A 27,575-nucleotide genomic window follows, 5' to 3' on the forward strand; every position below is an offset into this window, starting at 1 on the left:
GAATTCACCAGTGGGACGGAGGGCGAGGGGAGCTCCATGGCAGGGACAGGAGCTGACACCAGTGACACGGACTCATCCTCTCATGGGAGCTCCCCATTATGTGGAGTGCACCGGCCACCAGGACAGCCAGTGTGGCACGGAGCCACAGCACAGACAGTCCCCCCACTTGTGAAGCATCAGAAGTTGGCCCGTGCCCTGCGGGAGATGGGGAAGACTCCAGCCACCAAAGCCGCTCCCAGGGGTCCCATTGGGAGTGTGGAGTCAGCTGTGACACCTTCCAAGGTGGGGAAGGGCCACAAGAAACCCAGCAAGTCTGGGAAGAGCAGCACGGCGGAGAAGACCGCCATCATCCCAGCTGCCCAGGAGGACACCGCCAGCCCCAGCCTAGCTTCCCAGGAGGCCACCGCCAGCCACAGCCCAGCTGCCCAGGAGGCTGCCCAGCCCAGCTGCCCAGGAGGGCACTGCCAGCCCCAGCCCCATCCCAGCTGCCCAGGAGGCCAGCACCAGCCCCGCTGGGCCATGAAGGACCGCCAGCACAAGCACCGTTGGGCCATGAAGGACCGCCAGCAAAAGCAACGCTGGGCCATGAAGCACCGCCAGCACCAGCCCCGCTGGGCCATGAAGGACCGCCAGCACAAGCACTGCGGGCCATGAAGGACCGCCAGCACAAGCACTGCTGGGCCATGAAGGACCGCCAGCACGAGCATGCTGGGCCATGAAGGACCGCCAGCACCAGCCCGGCTGGGCCATGAAGGACCACCAGCACCAGCCCCGCTGGGCCATGAAGGACCGCCATCTCAAGCACCGCTGGGCCATGAAGGACCGCCAGCACAAGCACCTCTGGGCCATGGAGGACCGCCAGCACCAGCCCCGCTGGGCCATGAAGGATCGCCAGCACAAGCACCGCTGGGCCATGAAGGACCGCCAGACCAGCACCGCTGGGCCATGAAGGACCGTCAGCACCAGCCCCGCTGGGCCATGAAGGACCACCAGCACCAGCCTCGCTGGGCCATGAAGGACCGCACCAGTCCCCCTCCAGAACCAGTGGAGAGATCCATCCACTACCTCTGTCCTTCACAGGATGAAGCACTTTGGGCACCAGTCCCCCTCCAGAACCAGTGGAGACTGTCATCCACTACCTCTGTCCTTCGCAGGATGAAGTTTCCGGTCCAGGGAGAACCTGGCCTGGCAGTTCGGGCTGGACTGTTCCCTTGTGGAACAGGGTCAAGACTGATTTGCATATGGCTGGTTTCAAACTGGGGTGGCATGGTGAGCAAAATAATGGATGGATTGAACCCAGATCTGTGACTGGGGGTGAATGTTTGATTGGTTCCTCATTCCGTCCATCCAGTTACGCTATCCCACAGCGTTTATGTTTTGCCTTGCTTTTGCCGCCCTAAGTGCGCCGGGTATGCCCAGACGTGGGTCCCGGGCTCACTGTGCCACTGGATTCAAGCTAGCCTGGCTGATGAGGGTTGAAACCCTGAAACCGGTCACAGGATGCTTGTTTCCGGTCCAGGGAGAACCTGGCCTGGCAGTTCGGGCTGGACTGTTCCCTAGTGGAACAGGGTCAAGACTGATTTGCATATGGCTGGGTTCAAACTGGGGTGGCATGATGAGCAAAATAATGGATGGATTAAACCCAGATCTGTGACTGGGGGTGAATGTTTGATTGGTTCCGCATTCCGTCCATCCAGCTACGCTATCCCACAGCGTTTGTGTTTTGCCTTGCTTTTGCCGCCCTAAGTGCGCTGGGTATGCCCAGACGTGGGTCCCGGGCTCACTGTGCCACAGGATTCAAGCTAACCTGGCTGATGAGGGGTGAAACCCTGAAACCGGTCCCAGGATGCTTGTTTCCGGTCCAGGGAGAACCTGGCTTGGCAGTTCGGGCTGGACTGTTCCCTTGTGGAACAGGGTCAAGACTGATTTGCATATGGCTGGGTTCAAACTGGGGTGGCATGGTGAGCAAAATAATGGATGGATTAAACCCAGATCTGTGACTGTGGGTGAATGTTTGATTGGTTCTGCATTCCGTCCATCCAGTTACGCTATCCCACAGCGTTTGTGTTTTGCCTTGCTTTTGCCGCCCTAAGTGCGCCGGGTATGCCCAGACGTGGGTCCCGGGCTCACTGTGCCACTGGATTCAAGCTAGCCTGGCTGATGAGGGGTGAAACCCTGAAACCGGTCCCAGGATTCTTGTTTCCGGTCCAGGGAGAACCTGGCCTGGCAGTTCGGGCTGGACTGTTCCCTTGTGGAACAGGGTCAAGACTGATTTGCATATGGCTGGGTTCAAACTGGGGTGGCATGGTGACCAAAATAATGGATGGATTAAACCCAGATCTGTGACTGGGGGTGAATGTTTGATTGGTTCCGCATTCCGTCCATCCAGTTATGCTATCCCACAGCGTTTGTGTTTTGCCTTGCTTTTGCCGCCCTAAGTGCGCTGGGTATGCCCAGACGTGGGTCCCGGGCTCACTGTGCCACAGGATTCAAGCTAGCCTGGCTGATGAGGGGTGAAACCCTGAAACCGGTCCCAGGATGCTTGTTTCTGGTCCAGGGAGAACCTGGCTTGGCAGTTCGGGCTGGACTGTTCCCTTGTGGAACAGGGTCAAGACTGATTTGCATATGGCTGGGTTCAAACTGGGGTGGCATGGTGAGCAAAATAATGGATGGATTAAACCCAGATCTGTGACTGTGGGTGAATGTTTGATTGGTTCTGCATTCCGTCCATCCAGTTACGCTATCCCACAGCGTTTGTGTTTTGCCTTGCTTTTGCCGCCCTAAGTGCGCCGGGTATGCCCAGACGTGGGTCCCGGGCTCACTGTGCCACTGGATTCAAGCTAGCCTGGCTGATGAGGGGTGAAACCCTGAAACCGGTCCCAGGATTCTTGTTTCCGGTCCAGAGAGAACCTGGCCTGGCAGTTCGGGCTGGACTGTTCCCTTGTGGAACAGGGTCAAGACTGATTTGCATATGGCTGGGTTCAAACTGGGGTGGCATGGTGAGCAAAATAATGGATGGATTAAACCCAGATCTGTGACTGGGGGTGAGTGTTTGATTGGTTCTGCATTCCGTCCATCCAGTTACGCTATCCCACAGCGTTTGTGTTTTGCCTTGCTTTTGCTGCCCTAAGTGCGCCGGGTATGCCCAGACGTGGGTCCGGGCTCGCTGTGCCACTGGATTCAAGCTAGCCTGGCTGATGAGGGGTGAAACCCTGAAACCGGTCCCAGGATGCTTGTTTCCGGTCCAGGGAGAACCTGGCCTGGCAGTTCGGGCTGGACTGTTCCCTTGTGGAACAGGGTCAAGACTGATTTGCATATGGCTGGGTTCAAACTGGGGTGGCATGGTGAGCAAAATAATGGATGGATTAAACCCAGATCTGTGAATGGGGGTGAATGTTTGATTGGTTCCGCATTCCGTCCATCCAGTTACGCTATCCCACAGCGTTTGTGTTTTGCCTTGCTGAAGCACTCTGGGCACCAGTCCCCCTCCAGAACCAGTGGAGAGATCCATCTACTACCTCTGTCCTTTACAGGATGAAGCACTCTGGGCACCAGTCCCCCTCCAGAACCAGTGGAGACTGTCATCCACTACCTCTGTCCTTCACAGGATGAAGCACTCTGGGCACCAGTCCCATCCAGAACCAGTGGAGAGGTCCACCCACTACCTCTGTCCTTCACAGGATGAAGCACTCTGGGCACCAGTCTCCCTCCAGAACCAATGGAGACTGTCATCCACTACCTCTGTCCTTCACAGGATGAAGCACTCTGGGCACCAGTCCCCCTCCAGAACCAGTGGAGAGATCCATCCACTACCTCTGTCCTTCACAGGATGAAGCACTCTGGGCACCAGTCCCCCTCCAGAACCAGTGGTGACTGTTATCCACTTGAGGGAACTGTGGCTTTGCACTCCCCAGGATTCTACAGTGGGCAAGCCACCCACTGTAGAGACTTGAGAGACTGTGGCTTTGCACTCCCCAGGATGGAACAGTGGGCAAGCCACCCACTGTAGAGACTTGAGAGACTGTGGCTTTGCACTCCCCAGGATTGAACAGTGGGCAAACCACCCACTGTAGAGACTTGAGAGACTGTGGCTTTCCACTCCCCAGGATGGAACAGTGGACATGTGGCCCCCTCATGGATTTGGCGTTGTGCGCTCAAGCGGCTGAGGTGCCCCCCCTTTCCCTCCCCCTGAGGTGCCTGTTTTCTTGCTGTCTGATGCCCCTGCAGTGTTCTCTCCGTCATGGTTAGGGATCTTGTGTGGGCCTCGCCCATACCGTGTGGTCCCAGTGTTCCACGGACTTTCTTTGTGCAGTACCTTGACTACTATGCCTGGTGTTTATTTTGTACATTGTGTATATATATATTTCTGCCTACTTGTTTTTAATATATTCCGATGATTAATCTCATTTTCTTTGGTCTTTGCATTCTTCCAGAGGGGTTTGGGGGGTTGTAACTGTGATGTATTGCTATTCATTAGTGTGTGTGTTGTGGTGGGTGAGTGTGGGGGTGTTGCGTGTGTGTGTCCCTGTTTTTTCCCTCCCCACTCCCCTGTGTCGTAGGTGCAGTACTCACCGTGGTCTTCGCCGTCGGCGTTCGTGCTCCTGGTAGAGGAGCAGGAAGACTATCGCAGGTAGAATTTGGAGTTCCGGTTCCATGGTGTCCTCGTTCCTCGTGGAGTGTGTAGAGGTGAGCGTTTTCACTTCGAAATTTCTGTTTCCGCCGTGTTTTTGTCCGTGGTGAATCCACCCCGGAAAAGGTGACGGATTGGCCTGTCATAATAGTGTGGGCGGTACATTGTCTCCCGCCTGTCTGTTGGCGGTGACCGCCGCGCTGTATGTTTGTACCGCCGTGGCTGTCGGAGTGTTAAACTGTCTGTCTTTGTTGGAGGTTTCCGCCACGGTCGTAATTGCAATTTTTTGACCGCCAGCCTGTTGGCGGTCTTACCGCCGTTTTAACACCGTCCGCCAGGGTTGTAATGACCACCATAGTAATGTGTTTTATATGTCCTGACAGTGAAATACTGCTAAATTCGTTTTTCACTGTTTCAAGGCCTGTCCCTCTCATAAGTTAACATGGGGGCTACCTTTAAACCTGATTAAAGTGTAGATTCCCTTTGGGAGCGGATGGGCATGTGGAGTTTGAGGTATCTGAGCTAAAAATTTAAAAATACATCTTTTAGTAAAGTTGTTTTTAAGACTGTGTGTTTGAAAATGCCACTTTTAGAAAGTGAGCATTTTCTTGCTTATACCATTTCTGGGACTCTGCCTGTTTGTTGATTCCCTGTCTGGGTCAGTTTGACAGTTGGGCTGGTTGCACCTCACACTAGACAGTGACACAAAGGGAGCTGGGGTGTAGTCTGCATTTCCTGATGAGCCATCTGTGCGAGGAGTGGTCACTTACACCTGAAAGGGCTGTGCCTGTCCTCACACAATGCAGTCTTCGACCCCCTGGTGAGTGTCTGGGGCCTGACCTGGGAAAGGCAGGATTACACATTCAAAAGAGACTTTACTTTGAAGTAGGCCTACTTCAAAGGAGAAATTTGGTATAAGAAGGGCACCCAAAACCACAGACTTTAGATCACTTCTGGACATCAAGAGGAACCTCTGCCTGGAGAAGAGCTGAAGAGCTGAGGAGAAGTGCTGCCCTGCCTGTGGCTGTGCTTTGTGGTGCTATCCTGCAGTTGCTGCTTCTGCCAGAGTAAGAGGGCAAAGACTGGACTTTGTGTGCCTTCCATCTTGTGAAGAAATCTCCAAGGGCTTGATTCAGAGCTTGCCTCCTGTTGTTTGAAGTCTCCGCGACAGCAAAGACTTCTCTCTGCCAGCACCTAGAGTCTCTGGAGAGACTTCTGCTCTGACAAGTGGTGCCCTATCCAGTTCCTTGGCCCCTGGAATGAAAGCTGGTGGAAATCCAAGGAAATCGACTTTGGACGACTTCGGACCGACACCGCAGCTGAATCCGGTGACGCCGCCTGCACCCGACGCCGTGACCTTCGCTTCAACGCGTAGCTCTTCACAGGCCCGTGCCGCTGCAGCCCCGCTGAAGTCCGCGACTCCGTGAAAGTCGCCGCACCATGTCATGACCGACGCCGCTCAAAGTGAACGGATTCAACGTTTCGCACTGATGCCGTGATCCCCGACTTCGCGCATCGACTTGTTTTCACTCTTCACCAAAGGTACTGTACTTGGGGGTCTACGCGACTCCGTGTCCGGCGCCGCTGGTGTCGGCTTGTTGGGAACGACTCCGTCACGACGCCGTGTTAACACCTCATCGAAGCATTTTTGTTTCTAAGCACTGTTTTTTTAGTTTAATCTTTAAAAATTAATAACTTGACTTGTGTATGTTGGATATTTGACATTTTGGTCTTGTTTTGTTTAGATAAATATCTCCTATTTTTCTAAACTGGTGTTGTGTCATTTTGTAGTGTTTTCATTAAGTTACTGTGTGTGTTGGTACAAATACTTTACACCTAGCACTCTGAAGTTAAGCCTACTGCTCTGCCAAGCTATCAAGGGGGTAAACAGGGGTTAGCTGAGGGTGACTCTCTTTTACCCTGACTAGAGTGAGGGTCCTTGCTTGAACAGGGGGTAACCTGACTGTCAACCAAAGACCCCATTTCTAACAACACTGTTACAGCAAGGTCATGGTCAATGGCATGTTAACTGACTTTTCTTGTTTTTTCAGGAGTGAGGCAAGGGTGTCCTTTGTCCCCCCTCTTTTTCATTTTGACCATCAAACCTTTGCTTGCTACTCTCAGGGCTGATAAGCCCATTAAAGGGATCTCTGTACCAGGATAAATGGGGTGTTCTGTCACCGCTTCTGCTTATATGAATGGCATTTCTGTTTTTTGTTCAGATACAATTTACAACAACAGGTTTTGTGGTATTACTGATTTTTTTCTTTTGCATCCTCATCAAACATTAACCTGGCAAAGAGTGAATGTTTGTATGTGAACTGAAATAAGACAGGAAGGATAGGGGCCTTAAAGTGGTGCAAGATCGCATCAAGGTTCTTGGTCTATTCTTTGGAGAGGGTGGTCGTTTGAAGAGCTGGTCAGAATGTATGTCCAAGGTCAAGCACTTTCGGGTCTGAGGTCACTTACTATGACTGGTAGAATTCTCGTTGCAAAGGCAGAATTTCTATAAAACTGTATTTTGGTGTGGTTTGCCCCATCCCCCGAAACTGGCTGACACTGCTAACAAGGTGGATTTTTCAGTTAATTTGGGGAGAAAAGCGAGAATGAGTGACTCGTGTGACCATGTTTAAACCTGTGGTTTTGGGTGGCAAGAATGCTCCAAACATTGGCTTCACCTTACAATCCTTGTTTATTTGCAACATGATGAAAGGGAGCATTTATTAGGACAAGGAAGAAAGGAAATGGTACTTTTTTGTCAGTTTTTGGTTGCATTTTCTGGTATGCAGAACATGGGGCATGGTAGTATCTAACAGCATGCCTCATTTGGAAACCTGCCCCTTTTCTTAGTTTTAAGCCAGGAAATTCATTAGGAAACACAATTTGCAAGGGTTTTCTTTGGGTCTGATCCCACCTAAGCTCATTCAAAAATGTGTCACTGGTGAACAGCTACACGTACCATTCAGCGGATTTTCAGATCAGACTTTTCAGGCAATTTGGGTAAATATTTCTGCATGGTACCTGCTTAATATCCATTGTGCCCTGGCATGGTCCACTGTGCATTGTTGCCTTCCTCTCCACTGTTTTTGTATAGGAGAAGATGTTCTAGAACCCCATTTTATGTGAGGATGGGTTGTTTGTCAGAAGAATCCTGTGACCACATTTTTGGTACTGCCCTATGGCACAAAAGGTGTAGGCTTTAGCAGAAATATGGCAATCTCCCCTACGTTCTGATGTGGTTTTATCTAAACAGGTTGTGGTATTTGGTCTAATCAGATCCTTCTTCTCATGTCAGAAAGTTTGGATTGTTGTGAACTGCTTGAAAGATGCTCTGTGGAAAGCCAGGAATCTCTTGCTTTTCAAAGGCGTAGATCTCTCCCCACAAGTGATCTAAGCTCTGGGACGTTCTTTGATCCAAGATTATGGGGGTTATTCCAACTTTGGAGGAGGTGTTAATCCGTCCTAAAAGTGACGGATATACCACCAGCCGTATTACGAGTTCCATAGGATATAATGGACTCGTAATACGGCTGGTGGTATATCCGTCACTTTACCGTCACTTTTAGGACGGATTAACACCTCTTCCAAAGTTGGAATAACCCCCTATATGTGTAAAGTTATATTACAGAAGGCCAAAGTGGCAATTTTCTTGGAATGGTGTTGGAGTGATCATGAGTGATGGCTGTTTTTTTGATTTTGAGGTTTTCATAAACATGAGTTAATATGTTTCATTGGTTTACTCTTTTTGGCTTATTACTTTTATTCCACAGGTTTTAAATATTCATGTTTTAAAGTTTCTTTTACTTCAGAATGCAAAACCATCTAGAAGTAAACCTGGTGTCGAACTTGGCACTGTGTGTGGTTTTTGCCTGGTCAAATGTCATGCCACCTGAAACATGGATTGGCTAACATTTATTCTGTCCTTTTAGTTGAATAAACGTTTTCGAAATGTAAAAAAAAAAAAAAGAAAACGTGTTTCTGGTCCATACAGAGGACCTTGTCTGGCAGTTCGGCTGGATTGTTCCAATGGGGATCAGGGTCAAGACTGATTTGCATATGGCTGAGTACAAACTGGAATGGCATGGGAAGCAAAAGAAATGATAGATTAAACTCAGATCTGTGACTGGGGGTGAATGTTTGATTTGTTTTGCATTCCATCCTTCATCTGTTGTTTTTGCATGCGTCACCCTAAGTGGAAAGTGTATGCCCAAACGTGGGTCCCGTGCTCGCTATGCCACCTGATTCTAGATAGCCTGGCTAATGAAGGGTAATATCCTGAAACCAGCCCAGGATGTGTGTTTCTGGTCCAGATAGGATCGGGCCTGGCAGTTCGAGCTGGACTGTTCTCATGGAGAACATGGTCAAGACTGATTTGCATATGGCTGAGTCCAAACTAGAATGGCATGGCCAGCAAAAAAAAACTGATGTATTAAATGCAAATCTGTGACTGGGGGTTAATGTTTATTTTGTTCTGCATTCTATCGTTCATCTGTTGGTTTTGCATGTATCACTAATGAAAAATAGGATACTATACATTTTTCAGTTAGAATAAACACATTTACCATGCTTGGCCTGTATGTGTTCATTTAAAAAAAAATAATGGATCTTGTAAGATAATCCATCCTTTTGATTTGTTCTACTTATTGTTTCCTCTGAACATCTAATATGTGACTTTTGAAGCAGATGAGGTCCTCTGAACAGGGTCCAGCTATATTTGTTTTACATGAAAAAAATCCTACCTAAATGTTGACATAATTGACACTTTGGTAAGTCAACAAAGATTGTTGAGAACATATTTGTGCGGTTGCAAGTTAAATCAATAGACACAGGCAGAAAAACAGATTAGGGAGTGAGTACATGCCCTTTAGCACAAGTTAGCACTGGTAAATACAGAGAGTCCAAGGTCAGCAAAAACAAGACCAGAACAAATAGAGGAGGAAGGCAAACCATTTGGGAGAAGACTACCCTAAGGCTGACAGGTGTAAAACAGTCTATTTCTGTCCAATTGCTCAAATGATATATATGAGGAGCATGAGAGTCCCCTGTACCCTAAAATCATTATAGAATGCCACCATCCATAGCAGCTAAAGGGGTGGGGGCCTTTCCAGTGGAGGCTACAGAATGTCTATACTAAAAGAGCATAGAAAGGTGGGTAAGCACACATCTTATGGTGTATCCCGAGATGAGTGAGCAAACATGCATCTCTTGTCAAGACAAGGGATGTTCCTGAGGAGCAAATTTACAATTTTGTTGTCCCCAGATAGCATGGCCTTAGTATCTGCCAAAAAGAAAAATTCCAAGGTAACCTTGAAACAAAAGGAAAATATGGCAGGGATGGTACAACTTTGTCAAAGGTTCTGGAATTTCATTTCTAAAAGGATTGGACAGTATTCTTCTACCAAATGTTACCCTTTGCTACTAATAATTTAAAGATTAAAAAAAAGAAGAATGAATGTAATATATAAGACTTTAGAGAGATACCAGCTGCACTCTCATGAAAAGACGAGAAAGGAAGACACACACAACTCCAGTGAGCCTGATATAAATCACTTTTAAGTTACTGGACTCACCTCTAAATAAATTAATGATCAAAAACCTCTAAAAAAATTGATTAACACAACCCCAATAGCAATGTTTAGCAAAGGATAAATTTGCAGAAAAATGTTAATGGGGTTGTGATTGGGTGAGCAATGGTCAACTACAGTTAAATCATCCATTATGAGTTAGAAATAGGGCCAGTAGGAATATTCACGTTTCTGCATAGGTATGGATTTTCCACATTTGACACATTATCCATCATCTGATGCAGATTGACACATGGCACACAAAAGTGTTCCCCCTAATTGTACATTTACGTGTGTTCTCACTTTACAGCACTGTGTTCCCTTGTTGTCCATCTTCAGGTGCCCATCATTATCCTAGAATTTTCTACCTTGATCTGTACATCAGTGGTGCCCCTCTGATACATATTATCCAGTTATCACCTCATGCAGGTGAGCCAGGACTCCATTGTTTCACAGAACCTAATGCAACAGTGAGGAACATCTCCCCGTCCTTCAGCCAGGCACAAACATTCAGCAGCCGCTTGTTGAACAGCAACCAATGGTCACATGATTCACCGAAGTCGTATGCCTTGGAAGCACATAACTTGGTATGTGCTAGAGGTGAACTACTCAGTGTTCCACTGACATCCATCTTTAGTACCTCATAAGTGTTTCCATCTTACACATTACCTATGCTCCTTTGTTGCAAATCTCCCTTGGCTCCTACATGGTATGTAGTGAGGCCCTTATGGTCATCATACTGTGTTATGTTGCTAAATTTCACTTTAATTCGACTATAGTACATTGTCATATGTTCTGCTGATGCACCTTCCCTTGCATTCTGCTGCCAAAAGGGCTGTGTCCATTGAGGGCTGAATACTTGGTGATCTGGGACATGAATGCCTGATGTAGGTTTGCTGATTTTGTCAAGGCTTGTTGATTGGTGACATTTAACATGAGGTCAAACATTCTTTATGTATGCACAAGCTTATTATCAATACTGATGTTTTACTGGGCGGAGTCTCAATCTCCAAAATGTTGACCCTATTAAGGTTTATTATATATTTTTTTGGCCTTCACTATAATTCTAAAGAATACATTCTTTTGGAACCTAAATCACTGCTCACTTCAGTGATAGAAGGCCCTGGTAAAAGCTGAGCAGCAATATCTCAATTGTATGCCCAAATGATAAAGGATGGGCTAGGTGTGTCCAGTTATGAATTATACTACGTAAGGGGGCAACTACATTGGCCAGCATGGTGGATTGCTAACACGCAAGACCCTGAGAATAGGGACCTGCCACAACAATTGTTGGGCACACCAATCCTAGAGTGGGTTTTCGGAAGGGAGGAGTCAGGCAAAAGACAATATTCCACTATGGGTGGCAGGCTGTTGCTGGAAAGGGTACATACACAAGAGCTTCCACACCCCTCTGTACACCCAGGCCCACCCTTGGGGTCTCTCCCAGGCTCTGTCACTCTGTCTAGGATGTATGATCTGGGTCCTTAGAAAAAGGTGGACCTGCAGACATGGAATGACTTGTATGAGGAACAGAAACTCTGATCCTTTGATAGTTTGCATGACACTAATGGGCTAGGCCCTGGTCAATTTATGCTTTAGGCTATGCTGGTAAGCAAATAGAGCCCACTACCTCACAGCCCCTACAAGTAGTTCTGACACATGGTACCACCAGGAAGGTTGTTATATGCCTGTACTCAACATTTCTACAGTCAATATGCTGAAAATGAGAGATAGAAGCATTGATGGGAACAACAACTGGGAACTGAGTTAAGTGAGACAAACTGGGAAAGATTTTTGGCACTTTGCAATGCACAAAACCCCTTTTGCGATTCGGTAACCTGGTTACCGAATCGCAAAACGGATTTGCGAGTCGCAATTAGAAAGGGGAGTCTCCTTCCTAATTGTGAGTCGCAGTGCAATGCCAGATTGCTTGTGACCGCGAATGCGGTCGCAAAGCAATCGACGTTTGCACCCATTTGAAATGGTTGGTAACCCATTCGCAAAAGGGAAGGGGTCCTCATGGGACCCTTCCCCTTTGTGAATGGAACTGCAAAAAAAAATTCAGAGCAGGCAGTGGTCCTATGGACCACTGCCTGCTCTGAAAAAATGAAACAAAAACGTTTCATTTTTTAGTTTTGTAATGCATCTCGTTTTCCTTTAAGGAAAACGGTCTGCATTACAAAAAAAAACTGCTTTATTTAAAAGCAGTCACAGACATGGTGGTCTGCTGTCTCCAGCAGGCCACCATCCCTGTGAGTGCCGCAAGTCTCAAGGGGGTCGCAAACTGCGACCCACCTCATGAATATTAAAGAGGTGGGCCTTTGTGACCCCCTTGCGAGTCGCAGATGACTCGCAAATTGTGAGTTGCTCTGACTCGCAATTTGCAAGTCGCAAATTGGAATCTACTATCTACTAGACATTCTATCTATGGGAAAATGTGTTCGTTTATATGGCTCTTAGCTCTTAATTTGACAAAATGACGTATTGCTATGGCTTGGAATGCAACCGCCATGCACTCTATCCGAATTTGGTGGAGAGATGTATCGAGATGGACATAAGCAGAGATAGCTGTATTGTCGGGTCCCTCCGGACGAAGGTGATGAGGAGAGTGCTTTACACTAGGGGACGCATATCTGGAAAAGCTGGAGGTGAAGTCGGATTTATGTTCGCCCCGAGGCAACAAATTAAGCATGGAGCATACATAATCGAAACGATTAATAAGTATGCTAACACATGTAAGGAGGACCTCCATACAGTACTTCTTAGAGTCAGCATAAGCACGCTACCATTAATGACTGATACCACGTATCGCGATAGGCGCGAAAGCACACATGAGTTGAATGTTGCATAGCTTTGCAACTATAGATGAAAACATTTTGGTCTTTTGTTTTACCTGTTGCAATCTTCTGCACTAGTCTGCTCCAGGTATTCCTAACCGTTTTGCATTATAATGTTGTTACACTGCATGATGGAAGTGAATTTCTGATATGTTATTGCCACTGAAGGCTGTAATCACACACGTGTTGTAACGTGATGGACTCCTACTGTTTGGTAAGTTCGGAGACACTGATTATGTGATTTCTACACTACACTTTGTATCTGTTGTTTGTTTGCAAAACCTTAATACAAAACAATATTAAACAATCAATTCTAGAGATTTTAAAGATATTCTGCTAGGAAAATGCATTTAAATAGTAATATTTACAATGTGGTAAAATACAAATAAAAAGAAAAAAACTTGAAGTAGGCACTAACATGCTGAAATTGGTGATGAAGGCTGTCTTTGGAAGGTTCACATCAAAAAAGACCTCTTTGGAGGTGTTAGCACGGTTGACAGCTCGACTCGTGATGACATTGTGAGAGAAGCGGGAAGTGACCTTGCAATTAATTTTCAGGCTGTAGACTTCCACTTCATTTTGAGTCTGCAAAAAAAACATAAAAGGGTGCATGCGTTATGAAAGTGCTACTATGTAACCGGGTTTTGCTCTGTAGTGAATGAAAGAAAGTTATCTGGACCTTAAAATAGTCATCAGATGGTAAGAATTTTGAGGACCGAGTAACAAAAATTATCAAAAATCTTTGGATTTGAGGTGATTTACCAGGTTATTTTTAAGAAAAACCTATGCATATATGTGTACAATGTTCGATTTGTGAAAGCTATGCAAGTAGATCTATATTGATGCATTTTACCATATGTTCTGCGCCATCTCATATCTGTCTCATTTGGTTATAATTTAAAAAAAAGTGGCCATCGATTCGGCAAATGCACTACACGTGTTTGTGAATAACCACAAAGTCCTGAATTCATGGTACTGACTTTAACAGCATTGCATTTTACAGACTGCTCCTTGCATAATCTCATATGATCCACTACATCTTCTAATTAATAAGAAATGTACGGTTTGAACACATACCTTCAAACTTTGTGGACGGCACTTTTGTATCACGCTTAGGTATCACATGCAAAAGTTACAACATTGTTTACGGGGAAAACATACATTCACTAACAAAAGGAAATCTCTCCTGGCGCTAGACTGACAGGTCATTGGTTACCTTCTAGTGTAAAAACCTCATGCAACCAACAACAAAATATAACTGATTACCTATTTGAGAGACAATCTGAAGTCCTTGAACTGTGAGTATTTTGTAAACATTTCTTGGTATTATGATAGATGAATGTTAAATTCCATAAATTTCTATTCATAGCCATAGATGCACATTCATTTCAACATGATTATCCATACAAATTAATAATACAAAATAATACATGATTTTTAGGACAATGGTTGAAACGTGAAATGATTCAAGGGTAATATTATTAAACTGAGAGAATATGGTCCGGTTTGTTTGATAATGAATATCATGAAAGATTTGGAGACACATAGGGCCAGATGTAGCAAAATTTTGCGAGTCGCAAATGGCCCGAATCGCAATTTGCGACCCCGCAAAATCGGAAATGGTATGCAAAAACCCCATTTCCGAATCGCAAATTGCGCCGCGAACCATTACCGACTCGGCAAAAATTGCGACCCCATTGTGTGACCCGCAAATAGGAAGTTGCAATTTGCGAGTCACAAACCATATGTAATAGCCACTCGCAAATTGCGACTAGTCGCAAAAAGCCCATTTTGCACTTCCAATTTACCACTAACTCAGAGCAGGTGGTAATCAGAACCAAAGTACAGTATAAAAGGAGACCCAGAAGGCACCTGGGTTACTCTAGATGGCGGAGATATATGTGATAGCAAGGAGGAGAAGAGCCCACGCCGCACAGCAGATGAGGAGGAGGAGCCAGAGACAGGAGAAGATATACAGAACCAGACAGACACCATTCCAACAAACAGAGGCAGAGATCTATGATAAATACAGACTCAGCAGTGCAGCAATATTAGAATTAATAGATCTACTCAATCCGCAGCTTCAACGCCAGACTGTGCGCGGCAACGCCATCCCCACACATGTGCAAGTGCTATGCTCACTGCACCGCTTGGCCTCGGGTAGCTATCAGGGGGTCATTGCTGCGGCAGGTGGGGTATCCCAAAGTGCCCTCTCACGGTTTTTCAGATCATTCCTAGATGCCATACTCACACACATGTCCAGATACATATACCTACCCAGGAATGAGGCAGAAATCAACAGCACCAAGTTGGAATTGTACAGGATTGCCAACTTCCCTCATGTAATAGGGTGTGTAGACGAGACACATATACAAATATGCCCTCCTGCAAATCTGGAATATCTGTTCCGCAACCGGAAGTGTACCCACTCACTGAACATCCAGGTGGTATGTGATGCCCATTATGTTATAACTGACATGGTAGCCAAATTTCCAGGGAGTACACATGACTCTTACATTTTCAGGCACAGTGGGATACACCAACGCCTAGAACGTGGGGAGTTTGGAGACGGATATTTCTTAGGTATTGCTGAATACACCTTGCAGACATACACACAGGTCAATGTGGAACCCATCCATGCCCAGCTAACATTGTTCATTTTTGCCCAACAGGCGACAGTGCATATGCACTACGACCATGGATACTTACCCCGTACTTAACACCCAGCAATGAGACAGAGAGGTGATACAACAGTGCACATAGGAGGACCCGAAATATTATAGAGAGGACCTTTGGACTGTTGAAGGCAAGGTTCAGATGCCTCCACAGAAGTGGAGGTGCCCTCCAGTATGCCCCAATAACAGCATTCAAGATCGTTGGCGCATGCGCTATACTGCACAACATTGTCACCAGACGTGGGCTACATCTCACCCCTGAAGACCCAGATCCGGAGGATAACGAGCAAGAGCTACCACATCCCCATCATGGGGATAGAAGCATTGCAAATCAAGGCAGACAGAGACGGGACCACATTGCAAACCAATACTTTGGAACGTACGTGCTAACTGTCACCACACACACACTAATGTCACACACAAAGAGCCCAGGTGTGAAGTGGAACAAAACAAGAACTTTAATGAAGTGAACCAAAAAACTATAGAAATTAACTATTGATCAGGGGCTGTAAAAGTCCACCTGCTATGAGGACACATTAACCTCATGTGCCTTCATTGTTTGTACGTGCGTAGCTCACATCCTACGCCTGGGACGCCCAGCATGGCTGGTGCCTGGAGCGTCCGCAGATCCCTGCCGTGCACTTCCACTACGCAAGACCCTGGTGTCTATGGCAGAAGCACTACTGATAGTAGAGCCATCCTCACTGTCTTGCGGCGTGTCTGCCGCGCCCCTAGCCACCTGTTGTGCCTCCATCATATCCACAGCGTGGCTTATCCGTCCCAGGCCGCGAGCCACATCGCTGGCAAAGTGGCCCATGTCGACCTGTAGACTGACTGTGCAGCGTGACAGCCCTGTGGTGTTCACATCCAGGCGGACGATGGAGGCAGCCATGCGGTCTAGTCGGTGGATTAGTTGGCGGTCACAGCACCTTGCACTCTCTCTCCGTAACTAGTTCAGTCACTATTTGTCTGATGGAGAGCGCAAGGTCACCTACATTACTGTTGAGGTTTTGTAGCTCTGTGAGGACCTGTGCCAGCCCTGTTGTCTGATTCCTCTCCATTCGCCACATGGCCCCTGATATCTGTCTCATTTCCTTTGTCTGCAGGCGCTGAACTTGGATGAGGGCTGCCTCGGCGGCGGACATGGATTAGTCCCCTACATCTCCCTGGGACACTGCAGGGACATGGACACGTCGCCTGCGACGAGGTGGAGCATCTGTGTCCTGTTGCTTGGCACTGTGGCTGGGACCAGGTGCTGGGTCTATCTCCACTATGGCCACTGGTGCATCTGGAGGGGACTATGGTCGGGTAGTGCAGGTCCCTTTGGTGGCTGCTACTGGGTCCTGTGCTGCCTGGTGGCTGACCTCTGCATCCTGGACGGTGTGGCTGGTGGTGGTGTCTTGTGGGAGACCTGTGGGACACAGGGAACACACTGTCAGAATCTACCATCTGTTGTATGCTTCCTAATAAACTGTTGCCTATCAGCTGCCTACTGGAATACATTGCCCATAATGCACCATTCTGGTGGTTGCTACTCTGAAATGGAGCTATTTTGCTTGTGCATGCTGCTATTTACTAGGTGGGTGGGAGTATGGCAGATATGGGTGTACATGCATGTTTCATGGTACTCACTGGTTAATGGTCCTGGCGCTGATGTGTCCAGCTCTCCTATTCCAGACACTGCCTCTGGCTCCAGGGTCTCTTGCACTCTTTCCTCCATGGGTGTGGGTGGTGGGATGGTAGATGGGCCTCCTCCAGTGCCCCTCATCTCCCAGAGGTGCTCTGCCACCCTCTCCTTTGTCCTGGAGCGCAGGTCATACCATCTTTTTTTAAGTTCATCAATTGTCCTGTGGCTCACCCCCATCAAATTCACCTTCTCCTGAATTTCCATCCAAATCCTCCTTTTCTCCAACTCAGGCACACTGAGGGCTGCTCTTCCAAAAATGTGATCATGGTGCTGGCAGCATTCATCCGTCAGCACCTCCAATTCCTTTTCAGAAAAACGCAGTTTGCGGCATGCAAAAGGCCGAACGCGATGCTCATCCTCAAATTGCGAGTCAGTACCGACTCGCAATTTGGGGATGCGCCTCGCAAATAGGAATGTGTGTTCCCTTCCTATTTGCGACCGCATCACCATGCTGAGTTGCTTTGTGACCATGAATGCAGTCGCAAACCAACTCGCAGTTACCACCAGTGTAACACTGGTGGTAACTCATTCGCGAAAGGGAAGGGGTCCCACTTTGTGAATGCCGAAAAAAACGAAACCAAATGGTTTCTGTTTATTTTTCATTTTGCAACTCGTTTTCCTTTAAGGAAAACGGGCTGCAAACTGAAAAAAAAAAACTGCTTTCTTGAAAAAGGAGTCACAGACATGGAGGTCTGCTGACTACAGCAGGCCACCATCCCTGTGAGTGCAGGGACTCACTATGGGGTCGCAAACTGCGACCCACCTCATGAATATTGATGAGGTAGGTCTTTGCGACCCCATAGAGAGTCGCAGAAGGTGTCTGAGACACCTTTGTGCATCCCATTTTGCGAGTTGCAAATTGCGAGTCGTCAGACTTGCAGTTTGCAAGTCGCAGAATTTTAGTTTACTACATCTGGCCCTTAATTCGGCCATATCTAACTAGATGCTATTCTGTAATCGTTTTGGTATTGGTTTTCCATTCTATTTTTAGTTTTTCAGAACAACCCTGAAAAAGTGATTATTCGGGAAATGTGTGGGCTATTAATAATTGCACATATTATTATACATGAAGAATTATGTTGAAATGAATATTTAAATTTCTGGAATCGTGTCTGCTAGCTGATCCAGGCTAGTAAACATGCTCCTATTGCTGCTGCTATTAGAACTACTGTCTGCTGTCACTGATGTCTTGCCGCCTTCACTTACATGTGCACTACCAAGCCTACCGCTGCTGTTGGGGATCTAGGGCCTATTAACATGCATGAGGTAAAGGGCAGAAGAGATTGTCATATGGTGCAGCATCACAGCTAAGCATTCTGTAGTGAACTGAGGCAACTGGGCCAATATTTAAGGGAAAATGAGGGAGCGGGACCTGCGCCAAAATTGTCAGCGCCGTGCTCCGTCATTTTCACAATGCAGGGATGCACCGTATTTAACTGAATATAGCGCACCCCTGTGTTCTCCCCTGCACTGGCGCTAAATTGAGCTGCCTAGCGCCATCGCAGGCTTCCTTGCACCATCATGCAAGGATGTCTGCATTGAGGGGTTTGGTTGTTTATATGCGGGAAGGTGTCCTTTTCTGCACATAAACAATCACTAATGGTGATTTGGCACTTCTGTGTGTGCTGCAAAATGCAGCACACACAGATGTGCCAAAGCGTCAATTTGAAATTATTGTTTAAGTGCAAGAAGGGACACCTTTCCGCACATAAAGAATCATGGGGGTCATTCTGACCCTGGCGGCCGGTGGCCGCCAGGGCCACCGACCACGGGAGCACCGCCAACAGGCTGGCGGTGCTCCCACGAGCATTCTGACCGCGGCGGTTCAGCCGCGGTCAGAAGCGGAAAGTCGGCGGTCTTCCGCCGACTTTCCGCTGCTCGGGGGAATCCTCCATGGCGGCGGAGCGCGCTCCGCCGCCATGGGGATTCTGACACCCCCTACCGCCATCCTGTTCATGGCGGGAAACCCGCCATGAACAGGATGGCGGTAGGGGGTGCCGCGGGGCCCCTGGGGGCCCCTGCAGTGCCCATGCCTATGGCATGGGCACTGCAGGGGCCCCCGTAAGAGGGCCCCGCAAAGTATTTCAGTGTCTGCAAAGCAGACACTGAAATACGCGACGGGTGCAACTGCACCCGTCGCACCCCTGCAACTACGCTGGCTCAATTCTGAGCCGGCGTCCTCGTTGCAGGGGCATTTCCTCTGGGCCGGCGGGCGCTCTTTTGGAGAGCGCCCGCCGGCCCAGAGGAAATGTCTGAATGGCCGCCGCGGTCTTTTGACCGCGGTGCGGTCATTCAGCGGCGGTACCCTGGCGGACGGCCTCCGCCGTCCGCCAGGGTCATAATCAGGACCCATGTCTGGCATTTCGCTCTTTCTATGCATGCTGCAGTATGCAGCACACATAGAAAAAGCAAAAAACAAGGAGGAAAAAAAATATTCCTCCTCATTGCGCCCTGCTAACACCACCCCTGGGGTGGCGTTAGATTTTGGTACTACCTCAGGTTTATGAAAACTCGTAAATCTGAGGCAGTGTAAAAATGCAATGGGTGTTGCTATTTAGATTATCAGTTTTGAAAGCAAAAATTAATTTGATGCTTACGAAACAAACAACATACAATTTTGCTACAGGCCTGTATGAAAAGCTAAGATAAGTTTTGGCTGTCCCTCCCAAGTCCTATAAAAAATAAAGGCTCAAAATGGTGTTAAATATTTGCATTCAAATATGGCAGTGGAATTCATTCCAGCCTTTCTGAAGAGAGGTGTGAGTTAGTTAAGTGTCTGATGAGTATGCTTCACATTTTCAGACCTACAAGATGCCTCCTAAGATTAATGGCTTGTCCAAAGACAGATATGTCCCATAGTAACTTTATTGACCTTGCCCTCTGTCTTGCAAAAGTGTTATAACGCTGCACTGGAAATTTGGTATGCCCTTATCCATGCATTCTTGAAAAATCGGATTTCATGAAATAGGCTTGGGCTGAAGATGATGTGGTTAGACAGCTTAGGGATGGGAAACCCACATCAATGACAGAGTGGAATATTATCCTGCTGGCACTGGCTTCCATTCAGACATGAAACCACAAAAGGTTACAGATATGGGTCCTCTGACACCGTACCTTACCTTGAACCAACACGTCTCTAATTCACCACAGCAAGACACCCACACACCTCGCACAACTCAAGTATATTATGCCACTACCCTTACAAAGTTCCAATTTGTCAGAACTGAGGCCCTCTTGCAGTGCTTCCAGAGCCTTTTTTCTCTAAGTGAGGTACAAGCCCACCCCTCTGCTTCACCTGTCCACAATCTCATTTCTAGGTCCAGCACTGTAGTCCTGCACCCTCTGATACTCTCCCCATGCAAGGTGCATGAACATTTTACACCTCTATGCTGTTTCATCATGTGTGTCATACATGTAATAACCCAATAACGAGCAGTTTAGACTGAAAAAAAGATTCATACCCAAATCCACGAAATTTACCAAACAGAGAGTCTCAGCTTACGATCCCTGAGAATGATTGGGACTCATTTCTAAGGCATTTGTAAAAAACAGATTTAAAAATAGAGTAAAAAAATGAAATTCTGGGGATTCGAAACACAAAAACCAAAGATATGTATTAACTGTTGTCCTAATAGCATAGTGTTAGAAATGGGGTATCTAGTTGGCAGAGGTATATACCCTTGTCCAAGTAGGGACCAGTCACACACTATCCAAATTATCCTGTGCCCACCCTCGGCTAACTTGGCACTGAGCAGACAGGCTTAACTTAGAAGGCAATGTGTAAAGTATTTGAGCAATAAATCATGCAATAACACTGTGAAAACACCACAAAAATACACCACACAGGTTCAGAAAAATATAAGATATTTATCTGAGGGAATTAAGGTCAAAATGATCAAGACTTAATAAGTGCAAGTTGAAATATCACTTTTTGCAATGGAAATAATAGTCTTAAGTATTTAAAAAGCAACAAATGTCTCTTGCAAGAATAAAGTACCTGACATGCGTCAAAATTACACGCACGGAGACCACAGAAGAGGAGATGCGGGGAAATCGAAGGGTGTGTGTTGGATTTCCAGACACACACAGACGGTGTGGTGATTCTTTTCTACATGGCAAGGACTTTGAGTCGAGTTCCGGTGCGCAGGCTTAAATTCTCTTTACGATGCAAGATTTTTTGATGTCCAGGGACAATGCGTGGAAATCCTGGGCTTGCAGGATAAAGTCACAGGTGCTGCGTCGATCCGGTGGGTGATGCATCCGAGTTTCGGTCACACAGCAGGCGCTGCGTCGATTCCTCCCACAGGAAGTCGGGCTACATCATACCAGCTTGACGATGCGTTGATCCAATGGGCTTTGCATCGAAGTTCCGGTCGCAACGCTGTTGCTGCGTCGATCTCCACTCAGGGAGCCGGGCTGCGTCATTCTGGATTGGTGATGCTGTGTTTCTTTTAGCACTGGGCAAGCTGTGTGTCGATTCCAAGGAGTTTCCTTCCAGAGAAGAAGTCTTTTTGGCCCTGAGACTTCAGGAACAGGAGGCAAGCTCAATCCAAGCCCTTGGAGAGCACTTCTCAGCAGAGCCAGAGGCCAGCAAGGCAGCAGGGCAACAGCAAGGCAGCAGTCCATCACAGCCAAGCAGTCCAGGTGAGTCCTTTGGGCAGCCAGGCAGCTCATCTTGGCAGGCTTCAGGGTCTGGTTCAGAGTGTCTGTCCCAGGAAGTGTCTGAGTTGGTGGGGTCAGGGAACCAGTTTATGTACCCAAAGATGCCTTTGAAGTGGGGGATACTTCAAAGAGCTGTTTTGAATTGCACAAGGTCCTCTTTCAGTACAACCTTGTCTGCCAGGGTCCCAGTAGGGGTTTTGGCAGTCCATTGTGTGAGGGCAGGCCACTGTCCTTTGAAATGTAAGTGTCGGGCCCTCCACCCTTCCAGCCCAGGAAGACCCATTCAGTATGCAGATGTGTGCAGGTGTGATTGAGCATCCTGTGTTTGTGGTTGTCTGGGTAAAATGCACAAGGGAGTTGTCAAACAGCCCAGCCCAGACGTGTATTGGAGACAGGCTGTAAGGCACAGAAGGAGTTTAAGTGCAGAGAAATGCTCACTTTCTAAAAGTAGCATTTCTAAAATAGTAATATTAAATCCAACTTCACCAATAAGCAGGACTTGGTATTATCATTCTGGCCATAATAAATATGACCTGTTTACCCCTTTCTGATCAGAATCTACCACTCAAACAGTATATGAGGGTAGACCTAATGTTAGCCTATGAAAGGAACAGGCCTCATAGCAGTGGAAAACAAATTGAGGAGTTTCCACTACCAGGACAATGAAAACACACAGAGATAAGTCCTGCCTTTTACCTACAAAGTACCCTGCCCTACCTAGGGCTCACCTTAGTGGTGACTGATATGTAGAAAAAGGGGAGTTTAAGGCTTGGCAAGTACTTTTAAATGCCAAGTTGAAGTGGCAGTGAAACTGCACACCCAGACCTTGCAATGGCAGGCCTGAGACATGGTTAAGGGCTATGTATGTGGGTTGCACAATCAGTTCTGCAGGCCCACTAGTAAGTAGCATTTAATTTACAGGCCCTGGGCACATGAAGTGCACTGTACTAGGGACTTACAAGTAAATTAAATATGCCAATTGGGTATGAGTCGAAGTTACCATGTTTTAAGGGAGAGAGCATATTCACGTTACCACTGGTTAGCAGTGGTAAAGTTTGCAGAGTCCTAAAAACCAGCAAAAACAGTGTAAAAAAGTGGAGGAAGGCAGGCAAAACGTTGGGGGTGACAACCCTTAAGCTGTCAGGTCCAACACATAGCTAATATATTCTGCATATTGTTCACTGCAGCAAGGCCCCAATTATTTACCTGAAATAGTAATTAAGGAACTGGAAAAAACTAACCAGGATCTTCGCACCCCTCTGCATAGATTCTCAAGAAAGGTCCAATTAAATGCCTTTATAATTGTTGACTGATTGCTATGTTAAATTTGTTAGTAAAGCTTTACACAAACACCTGCTAGGTTTCCCCAGATCCTTTACTAAGTCAAGAGTATATTTAGAGCGTTTCAGATTTCATTCCGTCACTTTAGTAACAGATAACATCCAAACTGAAAAATACGCGAAAATGAGATTACCAGTACATACCTCATTTTTTATTTCTCTTCATCCCGTGGTGGAAAATGAATAATCTGAAAGCCACTCCGGAGCTCTTTTGAAATAGTGACATCTGGACCCAAATATTTTGGGGATCAGACAAAAAAGATTGGCGCCCACGTTTTTTTAATATCAGAAAAAAGTATGAGACATATAATGGTCTTGAAGATTGTATACATAGCTCTCATTTCCTTCAGTTTGTGCGATCTCCTGGCTTTCTAATGTTTCCACCTGTACAAGGCAAGCAACAGATTTATCTATGTATCACAAAAGCAGAATTACCATGGGAAGGTTATGTATTTAAAACTTCTATGGGTAAAAATGTACCCGACTTAACCATTCCGTACAGGCAATTGGCTTTAATTTGGGAATCCCCACTGTCAACAGAATCAGAAACACATCCTATGTTGAATGTATTTATATTAAAAAGTTTTTTTGTTTTTTTAATTTTTTTTCTCGTTTTTATAAAACGCGATCTTGGCCCAAGCACATTACGGCACTTTACATGAGTACCACATTACATTTTGGGCACGGGAAGATTAATTGATTTGCCCTGAATAAAAGCATTTTGAGCAGGCACCGGGACTTAAATAAGATTCTCTGAAAATGAATATATATATATACTCCAATCTAGGGCAGGAGGAAATTCCTTTTGGAAACGGGTGAAAAAGGGAATTTCCAACAAAAATGTATGGGGTGCATGAAAAAAGGTTTGTCCGATGTAAATAACATTATGGGCCAGATGTACAAAACTTTTTGCACGTCCAAACAGCGAATTTTGCTGTTTGCGACGTGCAAAAAGCACATTGCGAAGCCCAATCCCCGTTTTGCGATTCAGTTACCTGGTTACCGATTCGCAAAACGGGACTGCGAGTCGCAATTAGGAAGGGATGTTCCCCTTCCTAATTGCGAGTCGCAGTGCGATGCTGTATTGTTTTTTGACCACGAACGTGGTCGCAAAAGAATCGCAGTTGGCACCCATTTCAATTGGGTGCTAACCCATTGGCAAAAGGGAAGGGGTCCCCATGGGACCCCCTTCCCCTTTGTGAATGGCATTAAAAACATTGTTTCAGAGCAGGCAGTGGTCCTATGGGCCACTGTCTGCTCTGAAAAAATGAAACGAAAATGTTTCTTTTTTTAGTTTTGTAATGCATCTAATTTTCCTTTTCCTGCATTACAAAAAAAAAAAATGCTTTATTTAAAAGCAGTCACAGACATGGTGGTCTGCTGTCTCCAGCAGGCCACCATCCCTGTGAGTGCCTCGAGTCTCAAGGGGGTCACAAATGGTGACCCACCTCATTAATATTAATGAGGTGGGCCTTTGCACCCCCTTGTGAGTGGCAGGAAACCATCCTACATTCTGAATTGCAACTCGTAAATTGTGAATCGGTCTGACTCGCAATTTGCGGGTCGCAATTCAGAATTTTACTACATCTGGCCCTATATTCTTTAAGGTAAAAAAGAGAAAAGTGACTAAGTTCATTTGTGCATGTCCTGTATTTCACGTGACGATGTGTATTTTTGCATGTGAGAAACAATTTGTCAAAACATTTTAAGGCTTATGGTTGTAAAGTTGCAGAGTCAGCTTTCCAGGTATGGCATGGAAACGTTTTGCGAATTTCAAACAGTAAACAATCTGCAACCACTGGAGGTAGAAGATCTACAGACTGAATTCTACGCTTTTTTTTCTTAAAGAATCGTGTCCATTGTCCAAGTCACCAATTGGATTTTGCAGCCTTTGGAAAGAACCAGAGTGATGCTAGCCACGTTTTGTAATCTTTGCTGTGTTTGATAATATTAATTGACTTGGAAACATTTGTCTATGAAAAAAATGACATGATATTCGAAGCAAACTATACATTTGTGGTTGATTACTGGGCGGACTACCATTGTGAATTTATTTAACAAAATGCCTACATCAGAAATCTCAACAGGTAAAGAATCTGAATTTCCTACATGAACTCCAGAGAGTTTTGTGATGTTCTTTGTTTCATTAACAAGGACTATTTGTAAGGTTGTATCTAATAAACATGACTTGTAAAATGTCAATTACATTGAAATCGAGTTGAAATTATCAAGGCAATAATGTTGTGCCCTCCAGTATTTGTGTGCCCTCCATAATTACCTATGACAGTTTCTAAAAATGCAAAATGTTAAAAATTGTTTTTATTGCATGAATTCTTTAAATTATCCAGTGGTAACCTCATAACCACTTCACATCCCTGAATCCATGAAGTCCTGAACTACCCCTTAAAGCAAGCTTTCTATAAACTATAAAAACTCCTTACTGCCTCTTTACATTACCTTTCCTGAAAGCTGAAAACCCGAACCTATCTTTTAACACTACCCTTCCTTCACCCTAAAAACAACTTACTACCACTTAATGCTACCATTCCCTAAACCCCAAAGAACTCTTACTATCCTATAACTCTATCCTTCCCTGAACACTAAAAACCCTTTAATACTATGTTTTAATGCAACCCATCCCTGAACCCTAAACACCTTGAACTCCCCATCAGTGAAACCTAAAAGCCCTTGATAGCACCTTAACACTACCCTTACCTGAATCTAAAAAACCCTTACTTCTCCTTATTGCTACTCTTCCCTGAAGTCAGCAGACCTCCATGTCTGAGACTGCTTTTTAAATAAAGCAGTTTTTTTTTTTTCATTTTGCAGCCCGTTTTCCTCAAAGGAAAACGAGTTGCAAAATGAAAATAATTATGAAACCATTTGGTTTAGTTTTTTCAGTGTAGGCAGTGGTCCATTGGACCACTGCCTGCTCTGAAAAAACCTTTATGTCCACATTCACAAAGGGGAAGGGGTCCCATGGGGACCCCTTCCCTTTTGCAAATGAGTTACCACCAGTGTGACACTGGTGGTAACTGTGAACTCGCGGTCACAAAGCATTTCTGAATTGCGTCGCGAGTCGCAAATAGGAAGGGAACACCCCTTCCTATTTGCGAGTCGCATTCACAAATTGCGAGTCGGTACTGATTTGCAATTTGTGAATGAGCATCAGGTTGGGCTGTTTGCATGGCACAAACTGCGATTTTCGCAGTTTGCACCATGCAAACGGCTCCCTACATCTGGCCCCATATTCCTTACACCACTGAAACAGCAATGCATATCACTATGACCACCCAAAACATAATGGAAGTCTGGAGCCAGTGTTATATGCCATATTTTGAGAACGGTATCTCCCTCATCATAGGGTCAACTGTAAGGGTGGATGGAGTTTGCAGAGTTCTACTACATGGAATTCCACATAGTGGTTAAAAACTACAAGCTGAGTGGAATTCCGTCAGTGGGCGAAATAGTTTGATGTGCCGTTTTGCGTTATGTTTCTTATGTTAAGGAGCATGATGCACGTTCTGGCACTGAAAACATTGTGCCAATGGGACCACACAGTTTGCGTGCACGAGGCCATGTTGTTTTCTCTGTAACTCTTAGCGTGGTGCTGGGCCTATCTTTAATTCACCCTTAATCTTTTCAATCCCACCCTTTTCTAAACTATAAACCCCTCATATTAATGTGTGTCCGGGTATTTTACGTTTCTGTAATTTCTTTTGTGTCTTTTTCGTGACTTTTTTTAATGCTTCATCGCTTTGTTTTTCCCTTTACTTCTTTATTTTTTCATTCTTCCTTCTTTCGATTTCTTCCCCTTTCTTTTTTTACCCAGTGCCATGGCAGAGAGTGTGGCTGCACCAGTGCAGCTACTAGCCGCTTACATTGTGGACATCGGTACTGCCAAGGGGTACAGCCCGACCCAATGTTACCGATGCAGAGGTGGCAGCACTTGTGTTCTTTGTGCGATGCCACCTTCCCTCCAAGCTGGCAGGGGGCGGCAGGCCTGGAAGCAATTATGCCTTTCAGGAGCGTTGACTGCTGTGGTAGAGGGTGCGCATGTGTGTGCGTCGGCGCATCAAGCAGCAGTTGACACACTGTTCAACGGACATACTGGACCACGAGCAGGACCTGCTGGGTGTTGAGTTGTCAGGGCTTGGTGAGTAAATAGTTATTTATTTGT

General features: G+C 46.2%; 1 protein-coding gene across 1 annotated transcript in view; it reads right to left on the reverse strand.

Moving 5' to 3' along the window:
* The window catches only part of LOC138259000 (inter-alpha-trypsin inhibitor heavy chain H3-like), a 554,189-nt gene that overhangs the window by 456,441 nt on the left and 70,173 nt on the right, over positions 1-27,575 (reverse strand). Inside the window, exon 3 of the mRNA XM_069206373.1 lies at positions 13,450-13,616. Within this exon, the coding sequence (XP_069062474.1) occupies positions 13,450-13,616 (167 nt within the window). The remainder of the gene's footprint in view (positions 1-13,449; positions 13,617-27,575) is intronic.

This window comes from Pleurodeles waltl, chromosome 9 (assembly GCF_031143425.1).
Source record: "Pleurodeles waltl isolate 20211129_DDA chromosome 9, aPleWal1.hap1.20221129, whole genome shotgun sequence".
In the NCBI taxonomy this organism is placed as follows: Eukaryota; Metazoa; Chordata; class Amphibia; order Caudata; family Salamandridae; genus Pleurodeles; species Pleurodeles waltl.